This window comes from Rhopilema esculentum, chromosome 14 (genome assembly GCF_057945365.1).
Source record: "Rhopilema esculentum isolate cy_ngs chromosome 14, ASM5794536v1, whole genome shotgun sequence".
NCBI lineage: Eukaryota > Metazoa > Cnidaria > Scyphozoa > Rhizostomeae > Rhizostomatidae > Rhopilema > Rhopilema esculentum.
In genome coordinates, this window is record NC_142828.1 from 9,896,613 (window position 1) to 9,910,279 (window position 13,667).

Below are 13,667 nucleotides of genomic sequence, written 5' to 3' on the forward strand. Positions count from 1 at the left end.
TCGCAAACCAAAGGTCTCCAATAATAATGGCACGTAGTTACTTCAGGAAACAATGCACCTAAAATGTTTACAAATCTTGCAATTTTTATCGCTTTTAAAAGGGTATATAGTATTTTTGATTAGGATGTATCCCTTCCCTCTAACCAAATTCTTTTTAAGGTTGCACAAAATGTGGAGCGAATCAATCGCTGTAGTGCACATTGAATACAAACACAAGCGTCACATAAAGATTAAGTGCACTTGGAGATGCCTCCCCAGATCTCATGGTGTTCTGCAGCACACACTACATGCTTTATTTTGATTAAATCCACTGAAAATTTTGCTTTAGGTCTCTAAATTCGATGAGGAAAAGTTGGGGGAGAGGTAATATTTTGGCAAAGTACCTTTTGTGATGTAATCCTAAGTACTGCCTATAACGTAACCAAAAGTTAGTCATGGGCGTTCCCTTCAGGTAAATTGGCGTTCCTTGTTGGTAAAAGGGCTTCTTCAGATGACTTTTTCAAGTGCGAAAAAGAGAAATTTTTGTTTTGCCACACACTTCTTTCACGGGGCCCTATTTGTATGTGTTGACCTGCAAGTCTCTAATTCTAAACTACGAATTTAAGTCTACATGATGTAAGTGAGTGAGTTTTTCACCAAGGGTTGAATTCACATGAAATATTTTCATAGGTTTCACAAGTCACTTGAGCCATCCCGAAACTCGCCTAGGCACAACGCCCTGTGACCTTGCATTAACGTTCGTTTGATTTGAACAGGTTTGTTTGCTGATCAGCTCATTGTCAGTAAATATTACATTTCATTTTACATCAGAGTTTAACTGTGTCAAGTTGATTAGATATTTCTAGAGAAGCATGACTCACCATGACATTCGAAAGTAATTAAATGGACTGCTGGCTCATTTTATTTTCATTAGAAAGCTGCGAAGAAAGAAGAACGAGATACTTTAAGATGCATGTGCTATTTCTTCTAGCCATCGCCATTGGTATTGCATCAGGTAAGCTTTTTGCATCAACTCGAACGTCTTGCTTTACCAGGGAACGTATCCAACAATTGGCTTTTGGAAAGAAATTGTATGAAAGAGATTTTGGGGGCATTTAGGACGACTTCCTTTGGAAAGTCATTGTTGCCACTCCCTAAGTTCTTAATTGTCATACTTTTTAAATTCTTGAGGGATGTGGGAATTCTCTTTTTGTAAGCTGTAAAAATCACCAAACTGCATCAATTTGCATATCTCTTACTCTCTGCACAGACATTTTAACACAGCTGGCATACCTTGGAAGTAAAAACTTGATGCAGACTTTCGTCGAAAAGCCCAATGACATTGAACAAACGCCCCAAGGCCCATGCCCCCTTGGACCCGTTACTATGCCTCCCTCTCCTTGATGTGTTCATGTATATGGACGTAACGCTTTGTAGTGAGATTTTGCTCCTCTTCTACTCTTAGCATGATATATCAGAAAGTTCAATACACAACTGCTTGTTTTCTTCCAGTGATGGGAAATTAGGCTCGAAGTTTATTAACGTTTTGTTGATTTGTGCCTCAGCTGTTTTTTAAATGTTTCTTAAGAAGGAACATTTAGAGAAAGTCTGTAACCGCAGCTCGCGGATTAAATTTCTGTGCCTGTTTACGCTCTTAGCATACAATAAAGAAGCTACAATGCATGTCATACTGCAACAGATTCTATTTGCTCTACTTGAGATTTATTCTGTTCTTCTATAGATTTTATTCGATGACATTGGACCTATTTTTTCTTCCCTATCCTTCTATCTGAGCCTTGGAGTTTTTCTTATATGTTTCTTTTCCATTTATTCATTGCTTTTTCCTTCCCCTATGCTGTCCTTAGGAAGAGAACTTCAGATCGAGGGCTTAGCTCGTGGCAAAATACGTTCTTGTAGTTTTTGCAGATATTGTTTTTATTGTTTTTGCAGAAGTCCGGACATTAGAGGCTAAAGCAAAAGGTCCCAAATTGGCCTTTTGCAATTATTTTTGCCATATTTCTAGGTAACCCCTTAGTTTTTTCCATCCCACTTCACCCCTTGCGATACCCCTTTTGATGTTTACATAAAAGTGTGTAATCTTCCGCGCACTGCATTTGTAGCTCAGAAGGCTCATAACACTTGCCAAAGAAAATACAAGAAAGTCAATTGTTACAATGAGAATTTTTCTTTCGTGCATCTCTTTTCCGACCGCTCACTGTCGGCTCATGGCAACAAAGGTCATCTCATTGATTGGGATCACTGGGAAACGTACATTCACAGGTAAGAGTGAGATACTTCTTCTGTTTCCATGGCGGCGCCAGCCACTAGGCTTTGTGAAAGACAATGAAAATTTCTAGGCCACGCCCTTTTTAGCATCAGAAGACGCTCTTTTACCAATAAGGAACGCCAGTTTTACCTGAAGGGAACGCCCATGACTAACTTTTGGTTACGTAAAGGCCGTTTGAGAATCATAGGTGCTTGAGTCAAAGGACCTCTTAAATAAATTTTATATACTAAACCTTTTGCCCAGGTGTGTTTAAATATTTGTGGAAAAATGAATTGGGAAAAATCTCAATTCATTTTTCCCTGGAACTGCTGCTTCTATATTTGATTCCTTTTCTAATTCACAAAGTCTATTTTTGAAAGCCTGTTTATCTGTAAATTGTTAAACGTGTCATTTGTCAGTGGAAAATTCTTAAAAAATGCCCTGCTGTGTGAGAAGAAGTGAGACAGGAGAAGGCAGGAGGAAGTATGTTACGGGATATAGGCAGGAGGAGAAGCGAGTACAAGGGGACAGGGATGGGAGGGGAAAACGCATAGAATATGGCGTGACTCGTGCTGCAAAATATGACGTGACTCGAGCTGCATCACTGTGCTTAAACAAATATGCTAGGGCAAGGCCTCGTAGAAAATACCACAAGGCAATTTGCAAGTAGCTAAGGTAACTTGATATTCAACAGCCTACTGAGGATATACGTATGGGACCACCCGATTCTAGAAAAGGGGGATCTGCGCACTTTCCCCGCGGGTATTAACTCGAATTAAGCGATTTATTCCCATTTAAATCCTTAAGATCGATTCAGGTTTCAGCAGTCAAGACTTTTGTGATTATATTTCAAAAACCGGCTTAATATCGTACTGCATGGAATAAAAAAACACAGTCAATTTCTCACGACAGCTACCGCTAAGCATGCTGGTTGCGCAAGAACCTTTAACTACTTCCATAGATTAGCAGAAAATATTCAGTCAAAATTGAATTTTAGGTTAATCGAGAATTCTTAGGTACGGCAAACTGAGAGAATATTCAACTTCAATGTTTAGAAATCTTTAGTTATTTTCTTACATTCCCTCATAGCCTGGCATGCAGATGCAATGATGAAGCTTTGAAAAATGGTTACGAATATTTTACATTGCGATTCTATGGTCTCTGTCTTGGTGCAACGAGGAGCGCATCTTCCGCATCTTCAATACAGACAGATTGTCTTGGTCCTGGGTACCAACCATGCGTCAATGAAGCGAGCACGGAGTGTGTCGGGGTTTCTGGATCAGATTACCTTTATGAAACTGGTATGTGATGCTATTATGTATTATTATAGGCCCATTTCTGAACTGAAATAATTTGAATAAAAGTGAAAGGGTTTAAGCTTCCAAAACTTTAAAAACTCCAGGTAAAACCTGACGTGTTTTTCTTGCGTTAGAATGAAGAAGTTCTTATCAAGTCATTCTTATGAATGCATTGCAAATGAAATCCATCCTAAAAGCCAAAGAGTCCCAGATGTAATTTTTACTCGATATTTCTTAGATTAACTGCCTTTTTACCATCTTAGACGCAGTCATCTTGAAATGCGTTTATCCTTGAACATCAACCGTTAATATCTCCTTTTATATCCTTGCTCATAATAACGTGCAAAAAACATAGTATACCAAGCCATACCACAGGGAGCATGGAAGTTCATAATAATTCTGTGGCCAATAACAATAAACTCAAATTTACTCGAATTCTTAAGGAAGTCTGGGGTTTGAAGAATGCTTAACACTGTATGCTGACATGTCAGTTATGTTATGCATTACTTAATCACAATTTTGGTACAAAACATCAATTAGAAATATATCATAAAGCTATCAAAATTACAAAACAACAGAATAATTCAAGAAGGGTAAGAAGGTTATCAAAAATGGTGCGATGCATGGCTATTTTTAAACGTAGCCTTCAAAGATTCAGTATTCATGTCACTTTTTAGAAGTTTAACACAATACAAAATAACTTTAAGAGAGCTATACCTTAGCTGTACCTGAAGCAAATCTTGCGCAGCGTGATGAAACGAGAGCCATAATTTCCAACCCTCAAGTTCCTGGTTTTCGTTTTCTAGGAAGGGATGGCAACTACACTAGCTGGAAAGAATCATCTTGCTCTAAGACGTGTGGTGTAGGGGTGATAACAAAAGAAAGAACATGCACTAACCCGAGCCCCTCTGGATACGGCAACGATTGCTCAACACTTGGACCAAATAAAGAAACAGTCTCTTGCAATATAAAGCCCTGCTCAGGTAGACTTTTGGAGGTTATACGAATTTTAAGCCTCTCTGCGAGGTAAACTTTTAAGCAGGGGCGTAGCGTGCGGGGCGTTACGGGAGGGTGTCACACCCCCCAACTTTCAGAGAAATTGTCGGTAGATTTGCATTCTTAACAAAAGAATCTTATGCAAAATGTAACAAAAAAATTTCTGTCGGTAAAATATGGTTTTGAATCTCTCACAACCCTCCCCCTTCCCCCAGGGAGAAAGGTCACGCTAAGCCAATGCTTTAAAAAATGGAATCCCTGTTGTGTTTTGCCGAAGTCAAAGATGAAGAGAAGAGGTAGTTCTTAGGTCGCTGAGAGGGTATCAAATTCTGGCATCTAAAATCAAACTTTGTGAGTGAGAGCTTTGAAAATAATATTGAGTTTCCAAGAGCTTACTATTTTCACGCAAAAACTGGATTCGTGGTAGTCAGAACTGAACTTAAGCTCTATCAAAATAACGATAATAACATGATAAAGTTGTGTTCACCCTTACAAAGCAATTTTCTAATTTCGCATTTCTTTGTTTTACTTGCTTCGAATATTTTGCGCAATACATTATTTTACAGCAACAAAGACAAAGATGTTCGTGTAATTAAACGGCTTGAAAGGCCACAATCTCAAACATAATCTGGATGTTCTGCCTATGTTGCAGAACCCGTTTTCAACTATATCGATTTAAAAACGAAGGCCGAAGCTTAACTCGAATCCTTTTTCTCGAAACGCGTGCGACTCTCAAAACTCTTACTCCCTACCTCCCCTTGACCACGTGATCTTACCTCATCAGTAACAAAACGCTATTTTCTACAGATGTCTTGTTTACTGCGTCTGTTCGCACCGTGCCAGTAAATAGTTTTTACAGAATAACAACTTTCACGATTCAACGTAAATGATGACAAAGTTTTGAAATTTTTTTAGTTGATGGTGGTTGGTCCGCCTGGTCAGATTTTACTTCATGCAGCCACTCTTGTGGAGGAGGGAACAAAACAAGAACAAGAAGTTGCGATAATCCAGCACCGGTTGGCGGAGGCAAGGAATGCGAAGGAGCGCCAGTTGATACAAGATCGTGCAACCCTGAGCTTTGCCCTGGTGAGTGTTGTCCAGATAGAAAAGTGCTTACGAATTAAGATTTTATTTTCAAAGATGGCTTGAATACCATGAAATTTTAATGTGTATGAAATCATGCCTTTCTAGAAAAGTGACGATTAATTTTGACGATTCAACGGAAATGATGTGACAAAGTTTTGAAATTGTTTCAGTTGATGGTGGTTGGTCCGCCTGGTCAGACTTTACTTCATGCAGCCACTCTTGTGGAGGAGGAAACAAAACAAGGACAAGAAGTTGCGATAATCCAGCACCGGTTGGCGGAGGCAAGGAATGCGAAGGAGCGCCAGTTGATACAAGATCGTGCAACTCTGAGCTTTGCCCTGGTGAGTGTTGTCCAGATAGAAAAGTGCTTACGAATTAAGATTTTATTTTCAAAGATGGCTTGAATATCATGAAATCTTAATATGTATATCATCATGCTTTTCTAGAAAAGTGATTCTTCCACTAAAGCTTTACAAAAGTACATGTTGCTACTCTATTTCAAAATTTGGATAAATTAAAGTTACTGAGATGAATTTCTTTATCTGCAGGTCCAGCTGGTGTTGCAAAGGCACAAGAAATGGTTAAAAATTTTCTAACGAATTTTTTCAACACGACTTTCCCCACAAAAACTCCATCAGGTGAGCTTAATCGAAATATCACGAAACCAGAGAAAATGCGCAACCAACTATGTTTTGTTTATTTATTTGAAGTTCATTCAATTGTGTGAGCAAAAACACCTGCACCACACTGCTCTTCTCTCCTCTTGATACCCAGTAATTTTTTTCAATTTGCGATCGCTCTAAGTTCAACCTTCTTCTTGGTACTTCAGCTCTTTCCTATCTTGACAAAAGGTGTCATGGGACATACCTGGTCTGACATAGAAATATGTGAATTCATTTCTGGCGAGTAATTTTCTCTGGTGAAAATCTGTTGCTGATGCCTCAGAACTGTATGCTTTGTTGATCCTAACCAGCATTAATTGATTATCAGGAAAATCAGCTGCTACTAACTTGAACTGCAATTCAAATTTACATAATTGTTGCTCATACATTCTGGATGTCGCTTTAACCTTTTTTCAAGAAAAGATGGATGCTTCTTGAATGGGAAAGTCCGTTCTCTAAGTGATGGAAGTATGTCGGGTCAATTAAGGCTAAGTTCGCAAGAAAACAGCCTTTCTAGTACAATTAAAATTGGCTGTTAAAAATTCCTACAAAATTATTTTCCCAGGAAAGTTTCACAAAGCTGTTTTTGAGATTCAAAAAGTTGTAGCCAATGAATTTGCAACTGGAACTACGAATGAAAACTTGGAGCAAAGGCTGAAGGATTTGGAAGCGTTTCTGAAGGTGGCAACAAGAGGAGGCAGCATCGATTTTGCTAGAGCCACTTTGGCAAAGGGTCTGTTTGTTGTCATGCAGGTATGTGGTAAGGAGTTTCACCCTGAAGCAATATACATATGACCTTCAGTAGATATTTCACATGACTAAGAGTTTTATTGCACATGAAACTGTTACTGATAAGATCATGATTCATTCGGGGATGTGGTCTTAGGAAAGGCCAGCTCTTGACACAAAATTTACTGATTTTAGCAAAGAATGGAATGGTAGCAACAAGAGAAATTAGACCATTAGTCGTTATTAATAAAGGTCCTGTTTAAATTAAAACTTTGAAAAAAATTCGAGATAAGTAAAATTATACAGGGTGAAAAGCCTAAAATGTCCTGACGATGGCAACAAAGGAGAATAAATTAATGAAAATTAGTGATATAAAGGCGGTAGTAGAAAGTGACTGTAACAAGCGATACTTTTTGAGACCATAACTTCATAGCCAAATGGTTGAAATGTTTTTTTAAAGCTGGTTTTAAGCCCATATCTTGTCGTCTGCAATTTTGAAAAACCAGCTTAGTTCTCTGTAAAAAGAAGAAACACTAAACTTCTCTTTACAGTGGTGTGCAAGGAATTACCGAGATTTAAAGACCTTTTACTTACCTTTAATAATACTAATTAAATAATTCTGATGGCAAATCCTTCTCTACAAAAGCTGTAAAACCTGGCCTAACAGCCAAACAAATGTCCGTTATACCCCCCTCTTCCAGTCTCTGCTTGTACAATGTTGGAATTTCTTGTCTTTACAGAAAAAGATTGAAGAAGGCTTACCGTATGACCAGATCACAATAGCAACCAGCGACTTCTTGAACTCAGTTAAAAAAGAGATTGGTGACACGAAATTCGCAGAGCTGATGTTGCTAAATGATGACGCATCCCTTATCTTCGCCTTTGACACAACGGGCAGCATGAAGGATGAGATTCAGGCTGCCAAAGGGATTGCAAATGCAGTCATACAAATGGTCAGAAAATTCCCTGTAGACTATATTCTGTCACCTTTTAACGACCCAGGTGAGGCAAAATAGTTCGTTAATTCCAGTGAGACGATGTCTCTCTTTTAAAAATGAAGTAAAACTAATAAGAAATCAGCTGACAATGATTTCTGTTTGTTTTTGTTAGACCCTGGTGGATTTCTACTATCCCTAAAGATTTAACAGCCCTTTTGTCTAAAGGAGAGGGCAGCAGCAGACGGACAGTTGCCCCTTGCACTAATTTCTAAAATATGCTTATGAATTAGCATTTGAATTAACTTTTCTCCCAGCTCCAGGAGATTTGAAATTTACATTTATTGGAAAAATTACTCTATATCTCGCTATGATATAAGATTGAAAATCTTCGATTCAATTATCCTTTCCTTCAATGTTTCAATCTCCTCTATCTTTGTTTTAATCATCCGATATCTGACGATATTTACGAACGTGAAGTAATGGCTCGAGACTCAGCTTTATCATAAATATCCATTCTTATTTCAAATTTATATGCTAATGCCAAAATATATCTTGCTGGATTGTAGGTATTTGGATAAAAAGCATCTGATTCCGGGATCATTAGAGTTTAGACCAAACATAAGAGTTTAGACAACAAACAAGACCTAATTCTCTCCTAGTGGGGTTTTGACTTGCAGCCATAGAATGTTGTGTAGACATTCATTTCTTCATTGCAGAGTTTGGTCCAGTCACGTACAAGAATGACTCAAACAAAGCAGAGTTTTTAACAGCAATATCCTCACTGGTGGTTAGAGGTGGCAGAGACTGCCCAGAGATGGCCTTTTCCGGAATGCTGTCGGCCTTCGATAAAGATCCGAAGCTAGGCTCGCCCATGTTCGTCTTCACCGATGCAAGTGCTAAAGATGATACACCCGAGAATATGAATAAGCTTAAAACATTTGTTGATCAATATGCAACTCCAATCAGCTTTTTCACCAATCAACTTGGCTGCGCAGACGCTAAAGGTACGTTGGCACAAAATATATTTTGAACCAACGGGTCTAGTACTTGGCCATAGGTGAGAGGGTCATCTGTCACGGGCTATAAGTCGTGGGTCATAAGTACCCGGTCATATGTACATCCGGTGAAGCAAAGCATTGTTTGCCGATTCTTCCATTAGATTCGACTTTTCTAGACTTTTCAGTTTGTTTGTTTGTGATCTTATTTAAAATTGAATATAATTTTAAGCTACAACACAGTAACTTGTCTAATTCGATTATTTACAAAAATAAAAATTAACAATGTTTTTAATTACTTTTTTGATTACAAATTTACAATAAAATAATTCAATTTTGCATAAGTTGCATGTACAGGTCAGTTTATGAATTAATCTTTTGATTTGGATCAGGTTTTGTTCAGATTTTTATTCCTGTGGTAAGCTATTCCAAATTTGTTGTTCGAAGGACCTAAAACCGTTTGAGCCGTTGTTTGATTGGGCCTGTAGTGCTACAGGTCTTGTGGACGACGCGAAGGTCGATCAGAGGTTCTTAGTTCTTAATTTCTTAGTTAGATCAGAAGTTCGAAAATATGTTTGCATGAATTCAGGATTCAACCTTTTTACAGTCTTGAAATTTTTTATACAGAGACACCTTAGCCGACTTACATACATTGTGCATTCTTGTGATTTGCAAAGCAAAGCTCCATCAGATGAATTATGGTCATTGTAAAGAAAACATGGGGCTCTTTCCTTTATTTTTACGATCTTTTCCATCCAAAGAGAAAAACTATACCAAAGGGTAATAGTTAAAGTAAAAAAAAAACAAAGCTTTGGACCAGTAACTTTTTCTCCTCCAAACCAATGAAAGATTTGTGAATGTCAAAATTCAATTTGTGATCTATAGTTACACCAAGTAACTTCACTGAAGCTTCAGAATATAGAGTTTTCCCTTTTTTGTGGTTCAACAAAATCACGCGGCACATGTGACAAAGAATACCTTAGTCTCTATTATTTAGTCTCAGGAATATAGTTTGAAACTAGTCACAGATAAATTCCTTCCCTTCATCTGCATCCACTTATTCTTTGCCATCGCAGCTGCCTACAATACTTTACTCTTGAATTCATAAGGCTCTGGTTATCAAGGGTAAGAATTCCACGGAATTATGTCATTAGGGCCATTGCTAACTTTTATCTTCAACAGGATTTTCCGGTTCTCAATTGACGATATAGTGGGTATAACAATTTAATCCCGCTTTGCTTCTTATTAATCTCTAAGAAGTACGCAATGAGGACAACCGAACTCAATTCATAAAACACAAAAACATAACATAAAATGTGGTTATAAGTCATACATTAAAAGTATATGGGGGCGTGGTAAGCAGTCTTGAATATAACAGTGGGTGAGCCATCAAAAATTTGCAGAAAAGATAGAGTAATTGCCAATGAAACAACCCTGAATGGCAAGATATTTATTTTTTATGAAGAATTATTGTTTCTCAATATAGTAACGAAGTATAACGTCATCAAATTGCAGTTAAAAATTTCATGATTTGACCTCATGGTCAGAAAAAAAGGCATAAATATCTCTCTGATAATAAAATGAAATCAAAATCAGTAAGATATACTCAAAATTTTGAGAGATATAGGCAATGAAAGATAACAAATTTGCTAACGGATAACTGTTAATCTGGCCTGGTTCTTATAATTATGAACCAAGACCAAATTACAGAGATTTGATAGGGAAAAAGCCTGTGCTTATGTGGCCATATCTTAACCAATATGTAACACGGTTTAGCCGATTTTAAACATTTAGTGCCATTTCATAATGCTTGCTCGAGCTATATAGTCAAACACGAATAATTCTAAAAATAGATTTTTGTGACGCTATTACTTCGGTACTCTATTTGGGTGCATAACGACGGCTTTGTTGCCAGCCAATCCTATGCTGATGTCTTTTTCCCCAGCAGATAATTTTCCTTAAAAACTTAAAGCTGTCTGCTGATGTAATGTGGTTGTTGTTTCAGGTATCAACAGCTACAAAGAGATTGCGTCATATTCATCAGGCCAAATTTTCCCGCTTAACAGCCACTCAGAGATCTCAAGTTTGACAAACTACGTGAAAACAAGTTTGCGATCCGGCGTGATCATTGCCAAAGGAGCATTTACACCTACGTATGGTCGCAAAAGGCGTTCCACCAATGAGCATGTCTTCCATGTTGAGTCCCATATCGATACTCTTCTGGTTTCCTTAGATGTTTTGGTACCGAACTCAGCACGGCATGCCAAGTTGAGAGATCCACGTGGGGTACTGCACAGTGCTGAATCTACAACCCTATACACACGTGTTTTCAACATCGATAAGCCGGTCCCTGGACCATGGTCGTTATCAATTCCATTGCACGCTGGCTCACATGAGTTTACTGCAAAGCTTTTCTCTGACAAAGCTATCGATTTTGACGTATACTTTCTGCACCAAGAGAAAGATACCTGGCCTGTTGTAGCTGTCTCAAATCCACTTGCAGGTAGCGCTAAATATTGATGTAGTATTTGAAATTAAAAACAATTATTGTTATTGTTATCCTAGCACTACAGAAGCAAGGTGACCTCCACTGCATTAATTAGCGTTGAGATGTACCTAGCAAAACAAACCAAAGTTCAAACCGGAACTTTTGAAATCTTTCCGTTGCATAATTCTGATATTCTAGAATCATATTAAGGATTCTCTTTAATTTTCAAATCACAGTAAACAAGTTTAACAATTTTCAAATCACAGTAAACAAGATTCAAATGCATGTTACATTATCTCACATTTTCGATTTGACTGATATAGGAAAATGCAAGCAAAATGTTTGTGGATTTTCCAATGAAACATCTTTGAAAATATTTTAACAATGAAGAGCAGCCTATATTTGTACCTGTTTTTTAAGCAAAAACTTATTCATTCCCTTTATTTTTCGGAAAATTCAGCTCCAAAGTCATCTATGGTGCTACAGGTATCTGGTCTGGATCAGGTAAATCGTGACTCACTGCGTGTTTCCATCGTTAACGAAGAGGGGAAGACAATCAAAGGGAACATCGGGTTATCCTCGATTGTTGGGACAATGTCTGGGTTACTGGCAAAGTTCGACACACCAGAAGGGAAGTTCAAAGTTCTGTTTTCAGGCATAACAAATGATGGAGAGAACTTCCAAAGACTGTCGCGTGTTTCCTATGAAAAAACAGTCGCTGCTCTCTTGTTGCTTAAAGCTGGAAAAGACGGTACGACATCAGCAAGCCATAGATCCTCCTCTATCGATGTCTACGTGTACAACCAAGGAAGTTCCCAACAGTACAGCTTTTCAGCAAAAGCTAATAAGGGAAGTGTTACCCCGAATACTGGCAATCACTTTTTGCAGCAAGGCAAAAACAGTACAGTGAGCTTCACCTACCTCCCTCCTGCGCAGGCAGCATCAATGATCGGCAAACTGGTAACAGTCACCGTCATAGCAACGGGATCTGTCAACAAGAAGCAGGTCCAGCTTGAAGTTCCAATGCTAGTTGTACCTTAGATAAATTAGCGGACACTTCTTGTGTGATTGATAAAGTCAAACGACTGTATTAATGACGAAATTTAGTGCTCTTGTCACTCATAATTACGCATCGTCGTAAAAACAAGTTGTATTGAGTACTAAGAGAAATATCTTTTAAAGTAGCATCTTAAATATATTGCTTCTAGGATTCTCGTTATGGACTTTCATCATGAGTTTCGTCTTCTGTACGGGATATTTCCACTTAAATCGTCACTAGACTGTCATAAGGAGAAAGAAAATTCAAAAGAGAGAAATGAAGGATGCAAATGTTGTTTGTGTTATCTACGGACATCAGTAACGGCTTCCGGGGATGTTCGGACCCCAAGTTTTTATGTTACTGACGGTTTGAAAGTGCACGGGTTTAACTTTCACAGGCAGACCCGGATCCAGACTACGGCAACCTATGCAGAAGCATAAACGTCAGTCTTTCAGAGCGGCAAAACAAAAATGTTGGCAACAATAAAAATCTGTAACCAAAAATTGTTGCACAAATTCTTTGGCATTTCCCGTCCTAGATCTGCTCTTAACGATACCAACAGAATGTGTAAGATGATAAAGCATGTATTTTGCTGACTATCTTTTGGCTTCTGCACAGCCTTGTACGATGACGATTCTAGCTGAAACCAATCGCTTGTTTGTCACCCGGCAGCAAATCACTGATTGCTCGACCCGATAAAGAAGTGCAACAATAGCCATCTTAATAGCATAAAAGTAATATATTCACGCTACTTCAATTTGGGGGGGGGGCAAAGGCCCCCGGCTTTCCTGTATTTCGTTCCTTGGTACAGACAACCAATAGGAAACACAGCTGACCAAAGACATTGTTTGCAGTGGACGTATGCAATTGTTTGTTTCAACCAATGAAATGAAATTTCCCGATTGCTCCCGGAAAAACTCTGATTGGCCTATTTCGATCCACAACTGGGTGTATATATTTTTCATCGTGTTCTTTCGGACCCTTATTCTGACGTTTTATGCTCTGAGGAATGTCAGACGAAAAAGCTTTTAGCCAATATCTTATAAATGTTTGATTTTGTCTTAGTTTAACCCACAAGTATCAAAAAGTTATATTATTATCCCTTGTATTAGTATGAATGCCTTACAGATATAACAAAAAATAGACTCTAGGAAAGTCTAGTGTATCATTAAATCAAGTGCTCAAAAGTAT

The 13,667-nt window shown here is 38.1% G+C and overlaps 1 protein-coding gene across 2 annotated transcripts; it reads left to right on the forward strand.

Moving 5' to 3' along the window:
- The first annotated feature begins 834 nt into the window (after nucleotides 1-834).
- On the forward strand, nucleotides 835-12,666 carry LOC135696435 (uncharacterized). 2 transcript variants are annotated; one of them, XM_065215823.2, is made up of 12 exons: nucleotides 835-994; nucleotides 2,100-2,259; nucleotides 3,335-3,546; nucleotides 4,350-4,526; nucleotides 5,455-5,625; nucleotides 5,796-5,966; nucleotides 6,174-6,263; nucleotides 6,853-7,040; nucleotides 7,757-8,018; nucleotides 8,671-8,958; nucleotides 10,955-11,452; nucleotides 11,898-12,666. In XM_065215823.2, exons 1-12 carry the CDS (start codon nucleotides 883-885, stop codon nucleotides 12,476-12,478), a joined length of 2,910 nt encoding a protein of 969 aa, XP_065071895.2. In that variant the 5' UTR covers nucleotides 835-882; the 3' UTR covers nucleotides 12,479-12,666. The 2 variants fall into 2 exon arrangements, with proteins under 2 accessions (XP_065071895.2, XP_088968519.1); XM_089112393.1 differs by lacking the exon at nucleotides 5,455-5,625.
- Nucleotides 12,667-13,667: the final 1,001 nt, after the last annotated feature.

What these genes read in the sequence shown, in the direction of transcription:
- LOC135696435 (XM_065215823.2), top strand. Translation starts at nt 883, where the DNA reads ATGGACTGCTGGCTCATTTTATTTTCATTAGAAAGCTGCGAAGAAAGA. An exon ending in CAACCCTGAGCTTTGCCCTG is followed by an intron (nt 5,626 to 5,795) that starts GTGAGTGTTGTC and finishes AAATTGTTTCAG; the next exon opens with TTGATGGTGGTTGGTCCGCC. An exon ending in TGGCTGCGCAGACGCTAAAG is followed by an intron (nt 8,959 to 10,954) that starts GTACGTTGGCAC and finishes TTGTTGTTTCAG; the next exon opens with GTATCAACAGCTACAAAGAG.